The 25,521-nt window shown below is 45.1% G+C and overlaps 2 protein-coding genes and 1 long non-coding RNA gene across 3 annotated transcripts in view; 2 read left to right on the top strand and 1 right to left on the bottom strand.

Annotated features, from left to right (window-relative positions):
• Window positions 1–4,923, bottom strand: part of LOC307199786 (uncharacterized protein C10orf67 homolog, mitochondrial) — a 50,149-nt gene extending 45,226 nt beyond the window's left edge. The window contains exons 1-3 of the mRNA XM_079947850.1: window positions 4,659–4,923; window positions 1,682–1,802; window positions 271–414 (exon numbers count right to left, since the gene is read on the bottom strand). Of these exons, the coding sequence (XP_079803976.1) occupies window positions 271–414; window positions 1,682–1,802; window positions 4,659–4,828 (435 nt within the window). The 5' untranslated portion in view covers window positions 4,829–4,923. The remainder of the gene's footprint in view (window positions 1–270; window positions 415–1,681; window positions 1,803–4,658) is intronic.
• The window catches only part of LOC307199795, a 70,511-nt gene that overhangs the window by 2,954 nt on the left and 42,036 nt on the right, over window positions 1–25,521 (top strand). Inside the window, exons 2-3 of the long non-coding RNA XR_013832200.1 lie at window positions 15,178–15,302; window positions 16,911–17,856. This is a non-coding gene — a long non-coding RNA (uncharacterized lncRNA). The remainder of the gene's footprint in view (window positions 1–15,177; window positions 15,303–16,910; window positions 17,857–25,521) is intronic.
• Window positions 22,121–24,654, top strand: OTUD1 (OTU deubiquitinase 1). The gene has a single exon (XM_079947853.1). The coding sequence runs from the start codon at window positions 22,223–22,225 to the stop codon at window positions 23,564–23,566; it is 1,344 nt and encodes a 447-aa protein (XP_079803979.1). The 5' UTR covers window positions 22,121–22,222; the 3' UTR covers window positions 23,567–24,654.

Genomic DNA, 25,521 nt, shown 5'->3' with positions numbered 1-25,521 from the left:
GCTCCAGTTTGGGGCTGGTTCTTAGGCTGAGTTCTATAGTGCTTTATAGCACAGCGAGGGAATTACAGGGTAATGGTGGTGTAAATGTGCTTTCTGTATTGTACTGCTAGCTGCCAGCATATGATATTCTCACACACACACACACACACACACACACACACACTGCTTTAACCAAATAGCAAACACAAAACCTTCACACAGATTTCACATTGATGCTTTACACTTCAGCACTTTGATGCTTAAAGCGGAATGAGGAAAGTTGCCCTGTACCTGCTTGTAAAAGTCATCAATGTATTTTAGCCTGTCATTTATGGCTAGCCAGAGCTTGGTTGCCTCTTCCTGTATTCTTTCCTCATACTGCGCTTTAAGGATCTTTCGGTACATAGCAAAATCATTGTAGAGCCTGTCTGTGAACTGAAAATACAAAAGGATTAATGGCACGCTCATTCAAAACGATTTATTATGTGGCTGTTGAACAGAATGGAGCTACCAAACAAGCTGTTTCAGCACACTAAATGAACAGCACCACACACAGACTGTGCCAGTCTGTGTGTGATCTCAATGAAACTGGCCTGGGAAGGGGCATCTTAACCCAATACAACCACACCCAGACACCTGCCATAATTGCATACCTGTTTCAGTGGGTTAGTTTGGACAGAGCAGTGAAAACCAGGGATAGGGAGCCTGGGGGCACCCTGATATTGTTGGACTACAACTCCCATCAATCCCAGGCAGCATGGCCGACAGGGATGATGTGAACTGTAGTCCTGCAACATCTGTAGGAGACCAGAGGTTTCTCACACCTGTGCTAAGCTACAGCTCAGCATTACAAGTTTTAAGGCTTAGCATTACAAGGACGAGCCTAGCTTCCTCTAGGCCAGTGTTTCCCAACCTTGGGCCTCCAGCTGTTTTTGGACTACAACTCCCATCATCCCTAGCTAGCAAGACCAGTGGTCAGGGATGATGGGAATTGTAGTTCAAAAACAGCTGGAGGCCCAAGGTTGGGAAACTTCTCTAGGCTTGCACACATATGCCTCATAAACAGTTTGATCTCACTTTCCCCCTGCATATGCTATCTACAGTTGATAATAGTGGCAATAAGGACTTTGACAATGAAAGGAATGAAAAAAATAGCCAAGATTTCTGAAGCAAGAATGAATGCAGATGTTAAATTAGAATGGTTAAAAATGGCTGTTGTTGGCACAAAATAAGGACTAGCTACTTTATGTAAACAGCTAAAGGTAAAGGGACCCCTGACACTTAAGTCCAGTTGCGAATGACTCTGGGGTTGCGGCGCTCGTCTCGCTTTACAGCCCAAGGGAGCTGGCGTTTGTCCGCTTCCGCAGGCAGTTTTTCCAGGTCATGTGACCAGCATGACTAAGCCGCTTTTGGCGAAGCCAGAGCAGTGCACGGAAATACCGTTTACCTTCCCTGCCGGAGCAGTACCTATTTATCTACTTGCACTGGTGTGCTTTCGAACTGCTAGGTTGGCAGGAGCTGGGACAGAGCAACGGGAGCTCACCTCGTTGCTGGGCCTCGAACCACCAACCTTCTGATCGGCAAGTCCAAGCAGCACAGTGGTTTAAACCACAGTGCCACCCGCCTCCCATGTAAACAGCTACAGTGCCACATATGTATTCCAGCAAAGCTCTGCTTGAGAGATGGGCAGAAAACAGCTTACCTGTAATAAAGTTCTTGTCGTTTCTATAAAGACCTTTATATCTCCTATTTCACTTGTGTCTGTTTGCGTAGCATGATCTGAGATCCCAAAACCTATTTTCAGGTTATCTGAAATCGTGTGCCTATGGAATTTTTTTGTTGAAATATAGTTAGTTGAAACAGCAAAGATATTATACAGAACAAATGTGAAGCTTAAAGTAGCAATAATCTGCTAAACTATCCATTAAGCTTTTAAGTTATTGCCTCGTTCAAGTGTTTTACTCATGTGTAAAAGCAATGCAAGAGAGTGGACAGGCATGTGAAGCTCCGTTCCACTCCCTATTGTTCATGAGCTGGAGGGTGAACTTCTGAAGCAGAAGTCTATACAAATTTTGCACAGCAGCAAGGAAGTAGATACAGGAAAGTTTTTCTTCCTCTCTCATAACACCAGAACTCGTGGACACCCAATGAAGCTGAAGGTGGAAGATTCAGGATAAAAGAATGTACTTCTTCACAAAGCACAGTTAACCTATGGAACTCACTGCCACAGGAGGCAATGATGGTCACCAACCTACATGCTTCTGAATACCAGTTGCTAGAAACTGTAAAAGCGGGGAGTTCTCTGATGTTCAGATGAAGACTGCAGGCTTCCCAGAGACATCTGGTTGGCCGTTGTGAAGACAGGATGCGGCACTAGATAGGCCATTGGCCTGATCCAGCAGCCTCTTCTCCTTTACTTTTGGAAGCTGCCTGCACAATGTAGAGCTTAGATCAGGGTCTTAAATTGTGCGGGGTTACTCCATAAAGTACAGAAAGCTCCCAGCTTCAGAGGTTTCCCTCTAAATTTTGGGGAGCAAAAAAGTGACAGTCCCCACTCTCCACACTACTTGTATGTAGAAAGTTTAAAGAGGGTTTATATATGTTCCTCAATAATGAATAATTCTAAAAGGAAATCCCGTCACTCACACAGTTATTGAGTTCGCTTTTATCACACACTCGCTTTCAAATCAGCTTGCATAAGGGATTCTAGGCAGTCTCCCATCAAGGCACTGGCCAAGCTAAGTCCTGCTTAGATTTCAAAATGTTATTTCTCTGGGGAGCACAGATGGATCGCCATTTGGTTACATCTGCCATGCACACTCTTCAGTTGTTCTACAGGGGTCCCCCTCCTTCCTGCCCTGGACTTCCACTGTGGCAATGTTTTGGAAGCCCAGATTAACAAGGTGGGTGAAACGACAACACGCAAATCTTTGGGAGGTGGCTGCTATTCTAAACATGACTGGATTTTCCAGCAACAGGGAACAGGTGGTCAAGGCAGCTGCTTAGTCTCTTGGCTGTAGAATGAGTCAATGTGTACGTCACCCAGGCTAAACTTGGCTCATTTGCAGGGGGAACTCTTAATGCAAAACGGGGACACATGCCAGTTCGATTTTTAAAAATAGCCCTCTGCGTTAACATCTCTCAGAACCACTCCCCTGATCGCATTTCTGCAACATGCAAGTGTTCCCTGTTTGTAAGTCTCATCATATCTACAAGTTCTTTAAATAGCAATGTGATAAAGTTTAACATCCATTTTTAATGGCAAGGATGATAGAGGCATTTGCTGGTTCAGAAAGTGGCTCAGAGATACAATTCAGTTTTAAACCATTCTACACTGGGAGAATAAACTGGAGATGCCAGGAAACTAATTCTGGTGCACAGCATTAATGGGACATAAATGTAAAGGGACCCCTGACCATTAGGTCCAGTCGTGACCAACTCTGGGGTTGTGGCACTCATCTCGCTTTATTGGCTGAGGGAGCGGGCGTACAGCTTCCGGGTCATGTGGCCAGCATGACTAAGCCGCTTCTGGTAAACCAGAGCAGCGCACGGAAACGCCGTTTACCTTCCCGCCGGAGCGGTACCTATTTATCTACTTGCACTTTGACGTGCTTTCGAACTGCTAGGTGAGCAGGAGCTGGGACTGAGCAACGGGAGCTCACCCCGTCACGGGGATTTGAACCGCCAACCTTCTGGAATTGCACAAGGAAGCATGGAGTTGCCAATTAAATCTGGAGTGTCCATGTAGTCATTCAGTATGACGGGATTTGCAATACATTGTACTATTTAATTCTTAAATGAGGGATAGCTGGTAGGACAATTCTCTGGTTTCAAGACTCAATGGAAAGCAAATGAAGAAATATATGGGAAGCTGCCTCATTCCAGACAGTCCATTTATTTATCATCTAGTTTTTATTTTCTGCCCCTCCTTTAAAAGAGGAACATACAGCAGCTCACAAACATAGAATATGCAGCACAGAATAAAGCTATGCACCTCTCCTCTGTAATGCACACTCTCTCGGGTAGTTTGAGATAAGACAGTAATGACCTTTAAAGGTCTCTTATAAATTATATTTATCCAGACTTCCTAGACCCTGACTCTTTAATTATTAACTCTCTCTTTTGAACACTGTTCAGTTTCATTTTGGAATATATACTTTTGTTTGGGTTTTATCTAGCTTTAAGGAAATTTTATTATAATTTTATTGTTTTTTATGTAAATGACATATTTTTTATTAAGCATTATATATTTCTAATAAATAAATAACAATATTTTTAAAAGTAAAACACAAATTAGCAGCTATGAATAGCCAGCAGCATCTGCTCCAGAGTCAAACCCAATTGGGTCTTACATGTGGTGTATTATATTGTGGTATGGCAGTAAGACTGCTGGACTAGGACCTAGGAGACCTGAGTTCAAATCCCCCAGGCAGCCATGAAGCTGACTGACTTGGGGCCAATCATAGCTTCTCAACCTAACCTTCCCCACAGGGTTGTTTTGAGGATAGAATGGGGGAGAATCATTTTCACGCCTCCTTGAGCCACTTGGAGAAAATGGTGGTGAGATATAAAGGCAAGCTTTTGAATTCTCCACAGAGCTTCATTGGAAGGAGCAGAGAGGAAGAATGCCTTTGCTTCGCTTCCCCCATCGCCCCCTGCAGGCAGCTCTGATGTGTTACCGGTAGTCCAGCTCCAACTCGTCAAAGCTGTTATACAGTGTCAGGAGCTCAAGGATGTTGGGGTACATGCTCAGCCTCCGCGTGGATTGCAGGGCCCGTGCGCGCTCAGTGGCACCAATGTCCTCTTCTTCAGGGACGAGGACGGTGGGGAGAGATACGGAATGGGCCATCTTTCCTCTTCTTCCAGAGCAGCAAGGAACAACGCTGGCCAGGAACTAATGGTGGGGGTGCCATGGCAACAAGCAGGGCGCACCCAAAGGGAGGGGCTGCTGCTCTCCATTCTAGGAAGGAGGAATGATGATTTCCTGCAGAGTTCTTTCCCTCCCCTTCTGCCTACTTTCCCCCTCCATTCATGGAGCCACGAATGAGCATGAAGAATCACCCAGGGGCACCTCTGCCCATCCTCTCAGATTGGAGGGAGCGGGTGGAGCTGTGGACTAAACCACAGAGCCTCTTGGGCTTGCCGATCAGAAGGTCGGCAGTTTGCATCTCCGCTACGGAGTGTGCTCCTGTTGGAAAGCAGTTGGAAAGCAGTTGGAAAGCACACCAGTGCAAGTAGTGCAAGTACAGGTGGGAAGGTAAATAGTGTTTCCATGCGCTCTGACATTCGTCACAGTGTTCCGTTGCGCCAGAAGCGGTTTAGTCATGCTGACCACATGACTCAGAAAGCTGTCTGTGGACAAACGCCGGCTCCCTCTTTTTGAAGCGAGATGAGAGCCACACCCCATAGTTGAATTCAACTGGACAGAGGTCCTTTAACTTTACCTTACCCTGCCGGATGCAGAGTTTGCCTCCCATCACTCCTGTGCCTAAGGCTAAAATGGAGGGTGGGTTTTGAGGCTGCTTCCCTCAGGCTCCACATTGGCTGCCTGGGGTCTGAGTCTGTGCAAGTTGAAAGTCATATCCTCAAACCCTCCCATCTGATTGAGGGAGTGTACTCTGCACGTTCTCAAAGAAACCCTCTTAATCTTTTTATGTTATTGCAGTACCGAACACAGTTTCTGGGCCTACTCAAGCCTGTACAGTGGTACCTCGGGTTACATATGCTTCAGGTTACATGCGCTTCAGGTTACAGACTCCCCTAACCCAGAAACTACCTTGGGTTAAGAACTTTGCTTCAGGATGAGAACAGAAATCGTGCTCTGGCGGCGCGGCGGCAGCAGGAGACCCCATTAGCTAAAGTGGTGCTTCAGATTAAGAACAGTTTTAGGTTAAGAACGGACCTCCGGAACGAATTAAGTACTTAACCCGAGGTACCACTGTACAATTTTTGTTCTGTTTTTACAGACAGGACTGAGGTTGTGGTTGACATGACAGAGGAAACACTATGAATTAAGGTACTTTATATTGAGTCAGGCTACTGGTCGGCCTCTAACCCAGTATGGTCTCTTCTGACAGCCAGAAGCCTTGTAGGGTTATTCGGGGGGGCAGGGGGTGGGTTCTGTTCTTTTGTGGACGACCCTCTGTGTCCACATGCCAAGGGTGGGTGAGGCTGGAGGCAAAAGTAGGCAGAGCAATGCATGTGACTCCTACCTTGGTACAGCAAGCTACTTTGCAGCCACCCAAATATCAGGGGATTAACCAGCTCCACAATGCACATTCCTCCATCCAGGGAAGCAGGAGGCATTGCCACAGCTCAAGGACGCATTGCAACCAAGCAAAATTACCTAGGGAAAGTGTGAAGCAGGACCAGTGAAAGGTGTGGCTACGGAAGAAGGGGGTGTGGCATGTGCAGGGTCACCTGGGCCAGACAGAGATGTTAAGAGGGCAGAATTTGGCCCCCAGGTCTGTGGTTCCTCCGTTGCTGTGGTAAAGTGATTCTTTTGTAGCGTTGCTTTGTGAGGCACAGACAACTGAGCTTGGGACCCCCTGCATGCAAATTAGGTGCCAAACGTAGGCCCTTCCTGCCCAAATACCACCTATTTTATATTGTTTGCATGGGATTTGAACTCCACTTCAGACCTGTTGCACCCAGAGCAGGAGTCTTGCAGCAAATCTTTTGCAGATCAAACAAGGCCTTCTTATACCAAGCTTGAATAACCACCCATTTTTACTTTCTGATGACACAGTTTTCTGCCTTAAAGGTAGCTTAGGATGAGTCTGCATGCAGTGTCTGAATTTAGATACAGCAAACAGAATTAATGACATAATTGTGTCTTCCTGTATTTACTGGTGTTGAATGTCTTTTCTTTCTTTTGTTGTTTAGTCTTTCAGTCGTGTCCGACTCTTCGTGACCCCATGGACCAGAGCATGCCAGGCACTTCTGTCTTCCACTGTCTCCCGCAGTTTGGTCAGACTCATGTTTGTAGCTTCGAGAACACTGTCCAACCATCTTGTCCTCTGTCGTCCCCTTCTCCTTGTGCCCTCCCCTCCATATTTCCCAACATCAGGGTCTTTTCCAGGGAGTCTTCTCTTCTCATGAGGTGGCCAAAGTATTGGAGCCTCAGCTTCACGATCTGTCCTTCCAGGGAGCACTAAGGGCTAATTTCCTTAAGAATGGATGTGTTTGATCTTCTTGCAGTCCATGGGACTCTCAAGAGTCTCCTCCAGCACCAGAATTCAAAAGCATCCATTCTTCGGCGATCAGCCTTCTTTATGATCCGGCTCTCACTTCCATACATCACTACTGGGAAAACCATGGCTTTAACTTTTCTTTCTACATTTCTTTTATTAATCTTTCATTGTGTCCTGTGAGGAAAAGTGACTTACAAAATGGTTCCGTCCTTCCTTCCAAAAGAGGCACGTAACTATAGCAATGCAAATGTACATGATTAATGGAATGGGTAAAAAAGCTATAATATCTGCAATAATTTCCGGCGTGGGTGTGAACATGATTTAGAGTTTCACTTTTTGAAAACCAGCACAGATCTCTATTCAGAAAGGTCTCAGTTTTATGAAGCGCGGGGGGGATGGGGGATGCTGGTCCTAGTATTTAAAGAAGAGTATTTAAAGAGATTTGCTGCCAGATCCTCCATACTAGAGCACGCTGGCACAAGCATTCAACCTGTGTAGTTGAGTCTAGGACAGGGGTCTGTAAACTTTTTCAGCAGGGGGCTGGTCCACTGTCCCTCAGACCTTGTGGGGGGCCGGACTATATTTTGAAAAAAAAATATGAACAAATTCCTATGCCCCACAAATAACCCAGAGATGCATTTTAAATAAATGCACACATTCTACTCATGTAAAAACACCAGGCAGGCCCCACAAATAACCCAGATGTGCATTTTAAATAAAAGGACACATTCTACTCATGTAAAAACACGCTGATTCTCGGACCGTCTGCGGGCTGGATTTAGAAGGTGATTGGGCCAGATCTGGCCCCCAGGCCTTAGTTAGCCTACCCATGGTCTAGGACTAGGTGCTGTAACTGTGCATTGCTCCTGCCATTTCTAGTGTTCAGACTGTGAGTGCATTTACTTATGTTGCCAAAACCCTTTCACTGGAGAGAGGTACCCATAGACTTGAGAAACCCCAGCGCTTGCAAACAAACCATCTTTATGGGTGGGGGGAATCCCTAAGGGGCTGGGAACTCCCCAAAGAGGCAAGTAAGGACTGAGAATGCTCAGTGACCATACAGTGCTGACAGGCAGTTGCAAGTGGAATGGGGGTGGGTAAGGAGAGAAAAATTGAATAGGATGCAGTAGCTTTAATCCTCAACAACAGCATGCGACAGTTCCTGAGTTGTTGCCACTCCACAGAGCACCCCAGTTGTGCTACCAGCCTGGCACAAGGCTGCCAGGGGGGCGGGATAATTAGAGTGGCTGCTGTGCTGCAGTGGGCAGGGCTTGGGCATGGTCCAGAGGGAAGACTTGCTTTCTCTGGTCCATGCCTAGGCTATTTAAGGCGGCGTAGCCATGACAAAGCCTTCTTCCCCACCCACCCTTTCTCCATTGTAACTGTTCTTGCTTGGATGATAGTTTGTGGCTGGGAGATATATATTTTTTGTTCACACTGCAGTTTATATTTTTGCCTTTCCTTTTTTTGTATAATTTTGTTTTACAATTTAAAATACTCATTTAAACATCCTTAAAATATCAATGCCTTCCCTTCTTCTCTTTCTATGGTTCATTTTGCATATCATAAGTCTCTGCATATTTTACATAAACTAAACCATCCAGTATTCCATTATTGTGGGAATGTTCTGGGGTGCAGGAGAGGATATATTGACTAATTATATCCTTATCCAACTTGTGCTAACAAGTTCCCAAAATATCAGCAGAGTTTATGGCATTCCCTTTTAAGTTTGCAACGGTAACGTCTGCACAGGTTCGCTAGAACCTTTATAATAATTACTCTGGTAATTTCCCCTTTTGTTCCCTCTTAAAATACAAGACACGACACAGTCTTTATAAAAGTATAAAAGAGTTTACTCACGTTCTGTTCACAATCTGATCCCAGAAGGCAGACAGCTTTAAAAAGGTTACATACACTTAGAATCTATCTTATAGGAAGATAGTACTGTCCTCTCTTGGCTGAGAGCCAAGAGGGCATGTTGCTCCTTCAGAAGATGAAGATGAGAGAGAGAGAGAGATGGCTGCCTGCCCTGTGCTTTTATCATTTACCTGCACAGGTGAGGCCACACCCACCTCTGGTCACATGCGGAGGAAGTCTGTCCCCAGGAAGTTTACCTGCTTGCTAGACAGACATCCCTCCCCATGTTCTAACATGTACACTCTAGGAATGTTGTCATTGACTGCTCCTGTGTTTACATCCCACATACCCCTTCTCAGGCAATACAACATACACAAAACATAAACAACTTTATTCAACCACCCAGAGTCCCAGCTTGACACGTAGATTCTGGAAACTCTCTCTTGGTAGGGGTTTCGTCAGGATGTCAGCAGTCATCTCTTGGGTGCTGCAGTAGGATAGCTCCACAAGTCCATCCTGGATCATCTGGCGTATGTAGTGGTATTTAACCCCAATGTGTTTTGTTCTGGCCAGGAACTTCTCACTCTGCGTCAGCTTCAGGCAACTTTGATTGTCCTCTAGCAAGCTGACAGGCCCTTTTCTCACCAACCCAAAGTCCTTTATGAGTTGATCAAGCCAGGTGATCTCTCTGCAGGCTTCTGTTGCTGCAACGTATTCTGATTCTGTGGAAGATAATGCTACACAGCTGTTTATAACTGTCCCATGCAACAGGTCCATCACCAAACATGAAAACATGACCAACATTTATCCCCAACATTTCTCCCTTTCCTATAGCAAGGGTATGTTTGCTGGTTGCAGTTTTTGTGTGAACCTGCCACAACTCTTTGGTGGGGTGGGCATTAGGCAGGATCCATAGGCAGTGAAGGAATCCTCATGGATGGTCTGGAGAAGGTAGGAACTGAATGCCTCAGGCGATTGGGCAGGTTGCCCCATACCCAGGTAGCCAGCAGGAACCACAATCTATGGGCAACACTGGTGGGACCCAGAGTCCAGCAACCACCTCTTGGTGGGTCCAGCAGGTAGGCTAGCTCCGGCATATTCCAGTGGACAGGCTGTTTGATAAGTGGATCTTTGCATCAAATTTTGATATAACTATAACCAAAAAGGTTGTGGCCATATTCAGCCCACACTCCCTGCTCCCTGAGGACCTGCCTAGCTAGCAGTCAGTGTCTGGGGGCGCAATACAACATTTTGTTGCAGGACCCACTTGCGCTGTATTTTGGGGTTGTGAACAGAGAGGGAGAAGGTCTAGCATTATAGCCAGGGATCTTGCACAATACCGTGGTACCTCTGGTTACGTACTTAATTTGTTCCGGAGGTCCATTCTTAACTTGAAACTGTTCTTAACCTGAAGCATCACTTTAGCTAACGGGGCCTCCTGCTGCTGCTGCACCACCGCTGCGCAATTTCTGTTCTCATCCTGAAGCAAAGTTCTTAACCCGAGGTACTATTTCTGGGTTAGTGGAGTCTGTAACCTGAAACGTATGTAACCCGAGGTACCACTGTAGTTTATGACAACATAAAGAAAGGTATGGGTGGGATTACTGTACTCTGAGCCTGTAACAGATCCTTTTCTTCCACCCTGACCTTTGCACTTCCATGAGTTCTCGCAGAGCAAACAGGTTCCAATATCTCCCACTGTAATGCAAAGCAAGAGGCAGCAAGAGGATTCCAGTGATCATAGGCAGTGCATAATACTTTCATAATAATTTATGTATGGAGAAAGGTGGAATATGACACTTGAACATTACCAGCTCACCCAATATGCACACCGTGATAGCAATCAGTTATAGCGATCAAGTCACAGAGAAATATTGTGCTAACTATTAATATTAATGATTGCAGTGAAATTTATGAAGCATATTTCACACCAGAAACGAACCATTTTCCAGCAGCTACTGACTTTAGCTATTCATTGTTGGACAGAAAGTTTCTATAGACACCCGGACAGATAAACACAAATATAGTTACATTAAAATGCCATGCATGAATGTAAATATGTTTGTCTTGGTTTTTTTTTTTTTTTTACCTATGTACATCACTTAGCAATGTAAGTGTTATATGATTAAAGCATCCCAACCCTCAAAACTATTTGCTGGCCAGGAGAGTAGAGGGTGTGCCGTCTAATCCTTGGTGGAGTGGAATGTCTTCAAAGTATTATTATTCTCATTATAGGGATATTTTTCTAGCACTTATTAGGGCATGTGCTTGCTAGAGGCCTCACTGTACTATTTCCATTTACTTGACTGATGGAAAAAATTATGCATTAGAAATGTTACCCAAAAGGAAGATAGTTTAGCAGAACAGTTAAGGGATGTTTACTTTAAAGTAAGTCCCAATTCATCCACTGGGGTCGGCCCCCAAGTACTTGTGTTCAGGACTGCAGCCTTACTGTGTAATCCAATAGATGTCTACTCAGAAAAATGTCCTATTGCATTCAATGGGGTCAGCTCTCAAGTAGACTAGGACAGGGGAAGCCATATGTTATTGGATAGAATCGTAGAATTGTAGAGTTGGAAGGGACCACGAAGGTCATCTACTCCAACTGCCTGCGAGGCAAGCATCTTTTGCCCAATGTGGGGCTCAAACCCACAACCCTCATGTTCCACCAACTGAGCTAGCACTTCACCTGGTGTGACATGAGTCAGAGTCACTGACTTGGGTGGCTTTAAAAGAAGGATTGGACAAATTCATGGAGGATAAGGCTCTCAATCGCTACTAGTCATGATGGCTACACTCTGCCTCCACAGTCGGAGGTAGTAAATCTTCTAAATTCCAGTTGCTGGCAACTGTGAAAGGGGAGAGTGATCTGGTGCTCATGTCCTGCTTGCAAATTTCCTGCAAGTAGATCTGGTTGCCCATCATGAGATCAGGATGCTGAGCTAGATTTCAAAGTGGAACGTTAGCACAGGAATAGCAAGAGCGAACTGGAATTTGGAGAACACTTGTTATTTGTCATAACTTACCATTTATTGAATGGTAAGGGACCATTAGGGACACGGGTGGCGCTGTGGGCTTGCCTATCGCATGGTCGGCGGTTCAAATCCCTGCGGCGGGGTGAGCTCCTGTCTTTTGGTCCCAGCTCCTGCCCACCTAGCAGTTCGAAAGCACCCCTAAGTGCAAGTAGATAAATAGGTACCGCTTTATAGCGGGAAGGTAAACGGTGTTTCCGTGTGCTGCGCTGGTGCTGGCTCGCCAGAGCAGCTTCATCACGCTGGCCACGTGACCTGGAAGTGTCTCCGGACAGTGCTGGCCCCTGGCCTCTTAAGTGAGATGGGCGCACAACCCTAGAGTCGGACACGACTGGCCTGTACGGGCAGGGGTACCTTTACCTTTACCTTTACTAGCAAGAGCGAACTGGAATTTGGAGAACACTTGTTATTTGTCGTAACTTACCATCTATTGAATCCCTGGGCCATATTTATAGCACCATACAGAGCGATTCCTAGTTTCTAAGAAGGATGAAAGCATTCCCTGCCCCCATTAATGGAACAGTATTTATGAGATATTAAACTGCTTTATCATAAATCAGATCACTGGTTAATCTCGCTCTGTGCTGCCTAATCTGATTGGCAATAGTGCTCACAATTGCAGACAGCGATGTTTCCCAGCCTGATACCTCTGAATTACAGCCTCTCCCAAAAGTTTTTGTTGCACTTAAGTTCTGTGTGTGTCTTCTCAAAACTAAGCCCCATTGAGATTGATGGGACTCAGACTCCCAGGAAAGCGAGTCCTCTACTCTCAGGTAAATAAGCCCTGTTGAAAGCAAAGAGGGGCTTACTTCTGAGTACATATGTATAGGATTGCACTGTTAACTATGTGTGTGTGTGTGTGTGTGAGCACTATTAGCCAACAATAATGCCTTTAAAGTTCTCCTGATGTGAATGGGGGAGTTTTAATCAGCGTACAGCTTTTCTACTGAAATCAGAGGAACTTTTAAAAAAGTTGGACATGGCAGCCTCATTGCATTCAAATTAAAATTCAGAAGGATATGTTATTGATTTTGGAATATTTAAGTGGCAACATGGATGATGTGCTGGAGCATGTTTGTAAGGTTACATAATTAAATATAATTTAGAATCGTTTTCCACTTGATGAATATTGATCAGTGGTATAATGTAATCTGACAAACAGCCATAATGGAAAAGCTGTTGCAAAAACTGAAGGTGGCAAGGGGAGAGAAAAACAACTATAATTTTTACACTGTGTGGTGAGATTTTATTAAATATACAAATGAAACAACACACAGATGAGAAATTCTTGCAGCATATATTGCAGTATGGCATAGATAAGCAGGCACCACTCATTAGCTCACTCCTATTACCCTCCTGTTTTCCAGGCTGATTTTCTGAATGACTCATTTTACCAGTTTACAGTAATTATCTCATTATTATGTACTGTAAAATAATACGCTGAGTAGTTTATTCCCCTAGTGACCCATTTTTTGTTAGGCACGTCATGTTTTATGATTTAAGTCCATACAATTTTGTGTGTACAATTTTGCAGCAAGGAAATAAATAAATAATAATGGTTTCCATTAATTATGTAATAATTAAAATTTGATAATGGTTAATCATATTTTTGCCTGTTGTTACCTAGGAGACAAAACAATATGGTTAAACTGCTCTGGATATAATCATCATCATATATACTAATAGGAAGCCCAGTTCTTCGGATGCCAGTTCTTTTGTAGCCAGAACAGCACCATCCATATCCAAAAAGAGGCATCAGCATTAAATCATAGAATTGTAGAGTTGCAGGGGATCCTGAGGGAATCCTGCCCACAGCCATCCCTGGCTGGGCTCAAACCCCCAACCTTCTGGTTGCAATATACAGTGGCTCCAGGAGCTTGCTGCCCTTTGTGGAAGTGGGTATATCACAAAACAATATGTAACATTCCTTGCTGGTATGATAACTGCTGCTCGACATTCAATTGCTTGCAACACTGTGCAAGGTAGTTACAGAACACAGATGGCACATCTCTGTCCAAGCTGTTTATTTACAATATAAATTAGATAGGCTGGATAAACAAAAAGAACAACTGCTAAAGGAATAGGGTTGGCATAAGTCAGGATTCTTCAAGGGAGCAGGCAGAGTGAAGGAAAGTATAGCTCCCTCCTTCACTATTTGCAAATGTTCCACTTGTAGTCTTTGCCCGTCTTATATTTAGTAAAGTAGCTGTTAGTGCAGCATTGCGGCTGACGTCATTGGAGACCAGTGTTTTGCCAGAGTTGTTTGCTCTGTTGTGGTTTTCCTCCTGTATAATCCAAATGCTCCTTGGAATGTGCCCAGCAATCAATGATTACTAAACCACCAGAAACTTTGAAGTGTGGGAGACATTTTTCTTTATTAGCAGAACCATGAGATTGCGCCTACGCACATAATATGCTTTCTTTCCCTGACTGCAGCGGAGAAGTAGACTTTTTGCATAAATGGCAGGGGTGGGGTGGAGAGGCAGGTGACATACATCAGAGAAATCGCTTTTCACAAAATCCATTATTTTCTGTGTCCCTTCTAGTGACTACAGCATGGATATTTTCATGCATGTTCATAGAAGATACAAAGGTGTATGGCAAGATGTAGAACAATTGCTCCCTTTTTGGGGGGAAGCATTTTGAATTGCTGTGGTTAAGCTACCTCTACATTATGTTTTGCAGGATACACACAAATACGCACAAATAAAATGATACTTTGCTCTAGCGCAACACATCCGCTTTTTCCGAATGGTTGTTTTTTTTGTGGTTTGGAAAGGGATGTGAAAATGCATTGAACTGTATGGGACAATCGAGCGATTAATGGGAAGATGTGTAATACACACCCTACCAGCAAATCAGGATCAATGCAGGATGAGTGCTCATTGTCATACAGCCTCCTTGTAAACAACTCAAGAGTGAATGTTCCATATAAACTGGACCCCCACCTAGGCTTTGTGCAAGGGAATCAGGATGGATGATGGGTGAGCAGAGCCTGTGGACAAGCCCTCTAATGCTTACTGCCTTTTTTATCTTTTGTCGCTCTGTTGTTTTTATCTTTTATGGCTGCTTTATTGAATTTATTTATTTTTATCTTGTTTTATCCCATTTTTCAGACAACCATTAACTCTGAAAAGTGGCTGACATCAAGCGAGAGAGGCAGGCCCTGTTGTCAGTCTAGCTGCAAACTTGAAAAAACACACAAAGGAAGAGAAAGGAGACCAAAATGAAGCCATATGCTGTAAGTGGGTCTTATTTATCCAGCTGATCTTCCCTGGCTGCTGTTCTTGCTTCAATAACAAATGTTTGCTCAGGGTCCTTTGGCTGATGGACAGGACCAGAGTGTCCTTTTCCCTTTCTCCCGCAGTCCCTGGGCACCTTGTAATTGGAGATGAACCTTCTCCCTGGCAGGGAGATAGGAAGCCAGCTATTTATTTCTGATACCAAATTGTTGTTAAAATTGTTAAGTTGCTCTTTTTTAAAAAAAACAACAACTTGTGCTGTTAGCCATGTTGGGCTTATTGAGGAAATGCAGGATAGAAGTGGTTTTATTTATTTAATTCACCCCATTTCCACCCTTGCCCCGTTCCTCTTAAATGTTACTGGAAGCCCAATCTAACTTACTTGTGCTTTAGAAATAAAAAGCGCATCTTCTCGTAAAAGACCAGTTCATGATACTGACACATGCATATTACCACTGAGTATGTAACTTACATCATTTGTAGGAATGCTGTTTCTAAGTATATGCATAGCATAGTTGCAGTGTCACAAAGAATGTCTGGCGAGCTGACAGGCAGTGACATTTCAACGGCATTGCTGGCAGTCACTGTGTCCCTTCATGAACGCTACGTTGCAGCGTGGGCTGAGTTGGTCGGAGATTTTATATGTTTAAGGCTATAGGTCTTATGGATTGCAAAGCCATAAGAATAAATGTAAATAAATTCAATGAATTGCGGAACCATACACAATTTATTTAAAATGTCCAGCTTCACATTTCTCACATGCTTTGGCTACTGTGTAAAAGCAGCAACTTCTGTATAGAGTGTTTATATTTTGGTTTGTTCTGAGGCAATTCTTTGATCCAGCAGATTCATTCAGATACCTAGTTGCCCTGTCCAGATGGTGGCTTTGAAGACCCTTGACAGTCAACATACAGTATGCAGGCCCCCAGATTTCCCTTTCGCATCCATACAAGAGACAGCAAGTGAGCACAGGATCTATGGAGACCTGACAATGCAACCAGCAATGATTGTACAGTGGTACCTTGGGTTAAGAATTTAATTTGTTCTGGAGGTCAGTTCTTAACCTGAAACTGTTCTTAACCTGAAGCCCCACTTTAGCTAATGGGGCCTCCCGCTGCCACTGCACCGCCAGAACACGATTTCTGTTCTCATCCTGAAACAAAGTTCTTAACCCAAGGTACTATTTCCGGGTTAACGGAGTCTGTAACCTGAAGCATCTGTAACCTGAAGTGTCTGTAACCTGAGGTACCACCGTACTGCATTTGTACAAAAACAGGATATTCCATTTTAAGGTCACTCGCTTTTTTGACCTTCCTCACACCCCGTTTGAGTGTAAGGGAAGTCAACAGGTTCTGAATCCAGGTCAGCATTGTTCAGCACTTTGAACCTCAGTCCATAGCTGTCAACTTTTCCCTTTTCTTGCAAGGAATCCTATTCGGAATAAGGGAATCTCCCTTAAAAAAAGGGGAACGCTGACAGCTATGCCCCAGCCCAAGATACACATGCTTAAATCCCCTCTTCTGCACAGCTGTGGAAAGGTGTAAGACCTCTGTCCTCTTCTGCATCTGGCCACCCTAACAGACTCTCGTACTCCATCCTTTACCAAGGAACCTGTTCATTGGATAATCTAGTCTGCTGTCTAGCAGTTAGAGATTGGAGCAGAAATGCAGAGAGTGTTGGAATATTCTAAGGAGCCCCCAAACCAGATGCACAGGTAAATTGAAACTCCTAACCATAGATAGCGTAGTTGGTAGAGCATGAGACACTTAATCTCAGGGTTGTGGGTTCGAGCTCCATGCTGGGCGAAAGATTCCTGCATTGTAGAGGGTTGGACTAGATGACCCCAATGGTACCTTTCAGCTCTACGAGTCTCTGATTCTATTCTTATGATTCCTGTTTTCATGCTTGTGAAATACTCAAAGTACGATAAGTTTGTGAGTTTAGGTGTGTGCACTGTCCTCTGAGGAGGAAATGCATACTCTTTTTTTCTTTTTCTTGTAGTTACACAAGGTGTGAAAAACCCAAAATAATTATTGTTGTGCATTTCCTATTTTTAACATGTAAAAAAAGTAGTGTATGTTTGCCGCTTTAAAAAAAAGCCAATGTTGCCTTCAGTTCGAGTGAGGTACTGTGATGTCATTGACGCTCATTCTGAAAGTATCGCTTTCCTAGAGATGCCAAGTCTGTCAGCTCAGTCAGGACAGTTGCTAAGAGACAGTGGAATGTCGAGGATCACTTTTACACTGAATCATTCAGATAGATATTCAAGGGGGAACATAATGTCACCGTATGCTTTCAATGAAGTCACATCAAGTACTTCTTTGAATTCCTTAAATGTGACAAATGTGTTAATGTTTTCCAGTTTTAAAAGATTATACATAAGCTTTAAAGAGTGGAAATTTTTTAAGCGTTACAAATTCCACACTCTTCCTTTGATTCACCCTCTTGCCTTTGCTCAAAGAAATGTAACCAAAGAACTTGGCTCCAAAGCTCATCCACAGCTGAAATTCCTCCTGATGTATTAGAACTAGAATGCCCTCAACTGCAGCGCAGGTGACTAAATTATTCCTTTTGAAATTGAGAATTATGTTAAGTAATTTAACTTCTACTCAAAGGTAGAATTTAACTTATGAAATATTTGCTGTTAGCCAGTTATATAACACCTCTAAGTGGAGTGAATTACAGCCTTGCCATTCAGCCTCACAGTAGACCTGTGAGATAATAATTTATATTTGATTCTCATGCTCCTGTGTTTCTATTTCTGTCCTGTTACATCTGATGTGTGATAGAAATGGAGGGCTGCTGGACATAGCAAGTGACATAGATAGGAACGTGGCTGTATTAGTGCTCTGAGATACCCTTCATTCCCCTGCTTTAAACACAGGAGCTTACCTTATACCGAGTCAGGTCATAGGTACAGCTGGTTCAACATGGTCTTCAATGACTGGCAGCCGTTCTCCAGGATTTAAGACAGGGTTCTCTCCCAGAGACTGAACCTGCATGCAAAGCAGATGTTCTGCCATTGAGCTGCAGCCCCTCCCCATTTCCCAGTACCTCCCCCCTACCCCTCTCTCAGGCCACTGGGATCAGAGCACTGAAAGACTGAAGTGCTTGAGAAGAAGGTAACCTGGAAGAGCCAAACCAGGGTCAGGGTAGTCAGCACTGCCTGTCGCTGTGCACTGTCAGTTGACATCTCCTTGCCAAAGTGAAGGCTTTAAGATGGCAACAAATGCTTAGCATCTTTGGTTCCTCCTGGGTTAGAGGTGGGCAGCCTCCAGACTTGCGAAATCTGCTCTGTTTCCTTTCATTAGGACCACCAGGTTCATAAATCTAAGGAATGTGGAACAGTAGGTAAGGAGGGGAGTGGCATCAATTACCTACTGTGCCCCTTAAGCTGTACAAATACAAATGTGAATCTTGAGTTACTCGGGATCCAAAGCAAAAGTCACAATGTGGTCAGAAGAATTGCACTAAGATCTGTTCGAATTAATAGTCTTATTTTACAAGTATGGCCACAGCTGTAACCAATGTGGCACTACAACTCCCATCAACCAGAGGGAGCATGGCCAATGGCCAGAGATAATGGCGCTTATAGTCCAGAAACATCTGAAGGGTGTTGGCTTCTCCTGCTAAGAGATAAGCTATTAGCACAAGGTGAGCAGCAGCAGAGATTTTTTTCTTCTTCATTCAGTTTTACTTGCTGTTGGAAAATTACTGGGAGTAAGAAAACCTTGCTGATCATCTGCAAATCACAAAACCACCTACCACTAGAGCCTGATCTCCTTTCTCTTTGCCTTTGTCCCAGTACAGCAACAACTTGAACATCCAGTCTAAAGATCATTTTAGTGATAGGAGGCTGAACTTATTTTTTTAACAAAAGCAACTTCAGGGTTGTTAATAATTGTAGAATTACCTCCCACACCCATAATTCCAAATCCAGTTACTCAATAGACATTTGGTTGTTCAGTGGGTGTATAAAGACTGGGGATCTTGTTGCATAAGTCAGGGATTTAGGGTGCAATCCTGTGCATGCTTACATGCAATGGGAGTCTCATTGAATGCAGTGGGTCTCAATACTGAATAAATATGCATAGGTTTGCTCTGTAAAAATGGAAGAGAAATTCTGCATTTCAGAATTCTGATCTATTATGTGTTGTTCTGATTCAGCTGCATTCTAGGACAACGGAAGATTTGTGAGACGACATGGGAAAACCATTGTAAACAGTAAAATGAATATAATTTTAAAACCTTAATTTTGAATATATATAATTTTATTATATAATGTAATTATATATAATTATATATATATAATATTTAATCCTTAATCTCTCCCTCACTAATGCATGACTTGTCTTTCAAGGAAGATGACTTTATGTCAATATCTGGTTCTAATTCAGCAGTTAAAGGGATTAAAATGTTTGCACCAGCTCTTTCTGTGAACAAAAAATAATTGGTCAACTAGTTTATGTCAGAATAGAATCGGGTTGCACTCTGCATGGCACCTGTTTCTTATCACAAGTGATTTAGGTAAAAGTCTATTAATATATTGGTGTGTTAAAAGCTGTAACTTGATTCATGAACACCACAGAGGCAGTTAAGGTAACTATGAATCACTAGAACGGAAACTTAAATATTCACATCAATATCATTCCACTGTTGTTGTCATTTAAGGAATGGTTCTTCAAGGACAGAGCTTGGTGACCAGTCTGTCAAGGCACCCTTTGTAGGCTTATTGTGCTGATAAGTACTATAATACTGGGTGCTACATGTAACCCTAAGAATCATTGGCTACTAATTCATATATGGATTAAGATATCGTGAGTGCCCTTTTCCCCATGGATTTCTTTTAATGGCAGGGCTGGGAGGGACATTCATCTGAGGCTGGGGACCTCAAGAGTAGGGGTGGGAAATGTCAGAACAGCAATGGGTGGAGCTAAAACCTGAACTGGAGAGAGGCATGCCCTTTCTCTTTTCCCTGTTCTCTCGTAAGTATGGCTGGCTGTTACATAATCTCTCCTCCATGCAAAAACCACAGAGGCTTGAGGCTTGGGCATGCCTCCTGTTGTATAAGAGCTACATCAGGGGTCGGCAAACTTTTTCAGCAGGGGGCCAGTCCACTGTCCCTCAGACCTTGTGGGGGGCCAGACTATATTTTGAAAAAATATATATGAATGAATTCCTATGCCTCACAAATAACCCAGAGATTCATTTTAAATAAAAGGGCACATTCTACTCATGTAAAAAACATGCTGATTTCCAGACCGTCCGCAGGCTGGATTGAGAAGGCGATTGAGCCAGAACCAGTCCCTGGGCATTAGTTTGCCTATCCATGAGCTAAAGGTTAGGTTTGGCATTGTGGGAAAAGAAGGTTCCTGTGCCTTTAGCAGCAGGCAGAAATTCAGCAGGTAAAGTCTTCTGTAGTATGGAAATACAACTATGGGGAAAGTTTCACCATGACTGTACTGTCTCATTATGTGTTATGTTATCCCCCCCCATTGCCGCCATTTTGTGACTGGCAGCCAGAGGACCCTCTCAAAATTAGAGATATACCCACTGGTCCAAAAAGACTGGTGACTGCTGGCTTAGAAGCAAGTTTGTGTAGTGATTCGTTTTACCTATGACTACTACCAATCTGAAGACTTTGGGGCTTTGATATTATGCCCAAACTCAAAAGCTTGCTCACTGCTGTATTACATTTCAGTCAGTAGAGCCGTTAAGTAATTTCACAGTGCTTCCAAACAGATGCTTAATATTATTAATGGGTTGTTCAAATATTGCAAACAAGTAATTAGAGGTGTTTTCTTTTTTAGCTTAATTTATTTTTAACAGAAATGATAAATCCGGCAGGGAATACGAGCTGGCATTTTGATGCCAATGTCATAAAGATGCTGTGAAAAAAATGCATAGATAAGGAGCACCCATCCCATGATAAAAATGAGGGACGATCCAAAACCATACATTTAAAGGACATTTCATGCACATTGCTCCCACCAAAGAATCCTGGGGGTTGTATTTTGTTAAGGGTGGTGGGCACTGTGGTTGTGTGTGGATGAGCCATGTGCACTGACTATGCATTGACTGAATGTTAATTAAGAGCCACTGTCTTAAATAGACCGCAATGCTATTTAATTCACTTATTTAAAAAATATGAAACGTGAAATGCTTACGCATTTCAAATATAAGCCACGCTTGCACCAACGGGTACCACCAATTCCTAATAAAGATCTTTATTACTCGATGAGACTCCTAACATTTGAGTACAGCTAGGTACGCACTGAACCACGTCCACGGGGTAACGTCGCTGACAGACTGACTGACCCAAGCAGAGGGTAAGACAGTCACGCATGCGCAAAAGGCTTTATTTTCATTTTTCAAATTGTCGGCCCACGGCGTCGCAGCGGCGGAGCCATAGAGCGCAGCGCCAAGCCACGCCCCCTCGCTCGCGCCTTGACGACGTGTGTCTTCCAACGTGCTGAAGGGAGGGAAGTAAACAAGGCCCGGCCTCCTCCCCCCTCCCCCCCGCGCGAGTGAGCGACAAGGCCTCCAGTACCTTCCAGGAGGCTCTGGGCCTAGGCGAGAGAGAGAGAGAGGAGGAGGGAACCCGCCCGGAGCTGTGGCGCAGAAGGAATTCCCGCTCCGGCGCGGCCTGAGGGGGAAGGGAGTGGGGGCGGCTGCCTTGGGGCTCCGTCGCGGCCTCTGTGAGGAGCAAGGGCAGAGGGGCGGCAGTTGCAGGCCGGTGACGACAGGAGGGTGATGCCCGTGTTTATTTTTACTCTGGCGCCTCATCCTTTCTGGCTTCCTGCGAGGAGGAGGAGGGGCGGCGGCGGCGGCGGCGGGCCCCGTGGTCGCTCCCTGGCCCGGCCCCTGCGGCCTTCCCCGGGCTGCTGTTACGGCCGTCGCCGCCTATAAAGGGCCGAGGATGCAGCTCTACAGCACCATCGTCACTCACTACCCGGCGGCCGCAGCCACAGCAGCGGCGAGCAGCGCAGCGAGCGGGCCGACGGGCGTCGTCTTCAAAGTCTCGCCTTCGCCGGAGCCCTCGGGTCAAGGTCCGGTGGGAGTCGAGAGCGACTCGGTTGGAGGAGGCGGAGGAGGAGTGACTTCGAGCGCCGTCGTCGGAGCGGGAGCAGCCGCCGCCATGCCCGCCTTCTCCTGCCTGGAGCTGCTGCCCCCGGCGGGGCCCGGGCAGAGGAAGCCGGCGCAGCACCAGCCGGCGCCGCAGTGCTACAGCCCCGGCGCGCAGATGATCCGCCGCAGGCCGTTGGAAAGGGTCGTGCCCATCCGGCTGGTGCCGCGCCCGGAGCCCGTCGTCGTGGCGGCCGAGCTGGGCCCGGCGGCGGCCGCGGCGCACGCCCACCAGTGGCTGCTGCTGGAAACCGGCGGCGGGGGCGATGCCAGCGCGGCCGCCGCCACCGCCCAGCCCGGCTTGCAGCAGGAGCCCAGCAACCACGGCCTCCGCTTCAGCGAGCATTGCCAGGCCATGCAGGCGGCGGCTGCTGCTGCTGCCGCCGCCGCCCGCGCCTACCCGGGCGTCGCCGTTGAGGCCCGTCCCGCCTGCCAGGCGCCCGCCGCCGCCGCCGCCGGGGTCTTGGAGCATGGCGGTTGCCGGCGGGAGGCCGAGCTGGAGGCCGCCGCCGAGGAGGAGAGCCCCTACCAGGTGCGCCCGACGGAGCGCTGCGAGAAGCTGGCGCTTTACCTGGCCGAGGTGGAGAAGCAGGACAAGTACCTTCGGCACAAGGACCGCTTCCGCTTCCACATCATCCCCGACGGCAACTGCTTGTACCGCGCCGTCTGCAAGGCCGTCAACGGGGACCAGCGGCTTCACGGCGAGCTCCGCGAGCAGACGGTGCACTACATCGCCGACCACCTGGACCACTTCAGCCCCATCATCGAGGGCGATGTGGGCGAGTTCCTCATCGACGGCGCCCAGGACGGCGCCTGGGCCGGCTACCCGGAGTTGCTGGCCATGGGACAGATGCTGAATGTCAACATCCACCTCACCACCGGCGGTCGGCCCGAGAGCCCCACCGTCTCCACCATGGCCCACTATCTGGGGCCCGAGGACCCCAGCCGGCGCAGCATCTGGCTGAGCTGGCTTAGCAACGGGCATTACGACGCTGTGCTCGATCGCCAGTGCCCCAATCCGGAGTATGAGGAATGGTGCCGGCAGACTCAGGTGCAGCGCAGGAGGGACGAGGAGCTGGCCAAATCCATGGCCGTATCTCTGTCGAAGATGTACATTGAGCAGAATGCCTGCTCCTGAGATGGGCACAGCATCAGTTGCCTGCTGTCCTGGTGCCTTATCGTTCTCCATCCAGCATTCGTGCCCTAAGCTGAGCAAGAACGTGAAGGGGAACAAACCTAGACTGAGATTTGCAATGAGTGCTTTGTGTATATACCTTCAGATCTTGGTTATTTACCATTCTGTTCTTTTGTATATGTTTGTTCTATTTCCAGTACACTCTTTCTTTTCTATAAGGGTTGTTTTTTTTCCTTTTTGCACAACATTTTTTAACCTGTTACCTCTGACTTATCGCCAAAAATAAGTTAGTAAGAGGTTTGTTAGGGTTTCTGTGCTAATATGGCTTATGGTTTAACAGTAGTTTTATGCTGCATTTTGAAACCTACATACATTCTAACAAAGGGGGGGATGTGTGTTAGTTCACTGACTTCCCACTCTTCCTCATTAAATGAAAGCAAAGAACATTCAGCTGCCTAAAACAACAACATGCAGTTAACTTTTAAGTCGCAAGTTTTAAAGTGAATTGACCACTCTGCAGAGCAGGATTTCTTCAGACAATTGGAACAAGGCTTTTTCAAGAATGATACAGAGAGCAATTGTGACTCTTCTGTGTTCAGTTGTTGACTAGTGTAAGCTGGCTTTTCATTTTATTGCCTGGTCAGTGCCATCTTTTTTCTTTTTAGTATTATCTGGTTTAGAATGTTAAGACATGGTTAAATCGCTCCATAAGAATGGCCTTGATTTGTGGTCTTGTTCTTTTAATGAATTTACATGCTTGCTGCCTGCCTTCTGACAGTGCACCAGCAGGTTTATTTTATCACATTCTGTTCTTTAGACGTTTTCTCATCATTAATAATGGGTTTACTCTGGTATTATGTAAAAATGTATTTATACTAAGTTTGTATGTATGGTTTGCTGGGTCAAACATTCAAGGTTTTCAAGGTAAAAGCTACCCTCTTTAATTTCCAATTAAAATGAAATAGCTAGATATATTTATTCAGTAATGGAGTTTGTACTTTTTTATTGTGTGACTTGAATTTATACTGTATTTGTATAATAGGAATATTCTTAGCTATTCTGGAATAAATGTATAGTTTTGCTTGGATTTACATTTGGATTTATGTCAGTGAGTAACATTTGCAAATCAGGGTGGGGTGGAGTAAAAATGTGTGCCCTTTCAAAATTGGGATTGGTGGCTGGGCTGCACAAGAGGATAAGAAAGCCCTTTCCTCTCTGTGAAGAATGTCTCCCTTGCCACTAAGCTTGTTTCCCAAAAGGTTTGGAAGCAAGATCATCCTTTACTTACGGTCATTATGGTGCCATGGCAAGGGGTAGATGGGAGATGGAAGAGGGAGGGGGAGAAGCTAGAATTAGTAGTTAATTTGTAGGATAATTGTCCAACTTCAAGCATTGAGAGCTGGCAGTGGTTTTATAATTTGGAAGAACTCCCACCTTTACAAATTTTCTGGCTGCGACTCCTTTAACAAATTTTAGATCTATAACATTTCATTGGTAAAGCTCATGAGCTGATCTTTCGTGAGCATTTGCTTAAATGAGGTCAGGAGATGTCACCAGGAAATTTTTCTTCTGGGGCTTTCATTCCCTTGCGCCTCTGAGCTGGTACCTTTTTCTTTCTTTTTTTTTTTTGCTTTGCCCGTTGACACTTTCTGCACCATCTTTCCTTACCATATTTCATTTTGTTTCTCTTTGTTCTTGTGCTTTTTTTGCATTTATGGTACATACAAACAATGGGGGGGGGGAACCCACCTCAAACTGGGCCCCATTTTAAGAGTATTAATTGAAATGTTAATACTTGGTCATATATTAGTATTGTATGTAAATTGACAAACGTTAATAAATGTTTTGTACTAGCACTCTGAGGGGTGGCAGGAAATGGTCAGAAAGCTTCATCCTGCTTGTAACTGTCAATTACGGTTCTCTGCTAGGTGTAGAGGCGGAACAGAGCATTGTTTAGA

The sequence above is a fragment of the Podarcis cretensis genome (genome assembly GCF_951804945.1).
Source record: "Podarcis cretensis genome assembly, chromosome: 12".
NCBI classification, from domain to species: Eukaryota; Metazoa; Chordata; class Lepidosauria; order Squamata; family Lacertidae; genus Podarcis; species Podarcis cretensis.
Note: the sequence above shows the minus strand (reverse complement) of the source record. Positions and strands in the feature narration are given on the sequence as shown.

Bases quoted from the DNA above. Each gene is read 5' to 3' on its own strand.
- OTUD1 (XM_079947853.1), top strand. From the start codon at position 22,223: ATGCAGCTCTACAGCACCATCGTCACTCACTACCCGGCGGCCGCAGCC.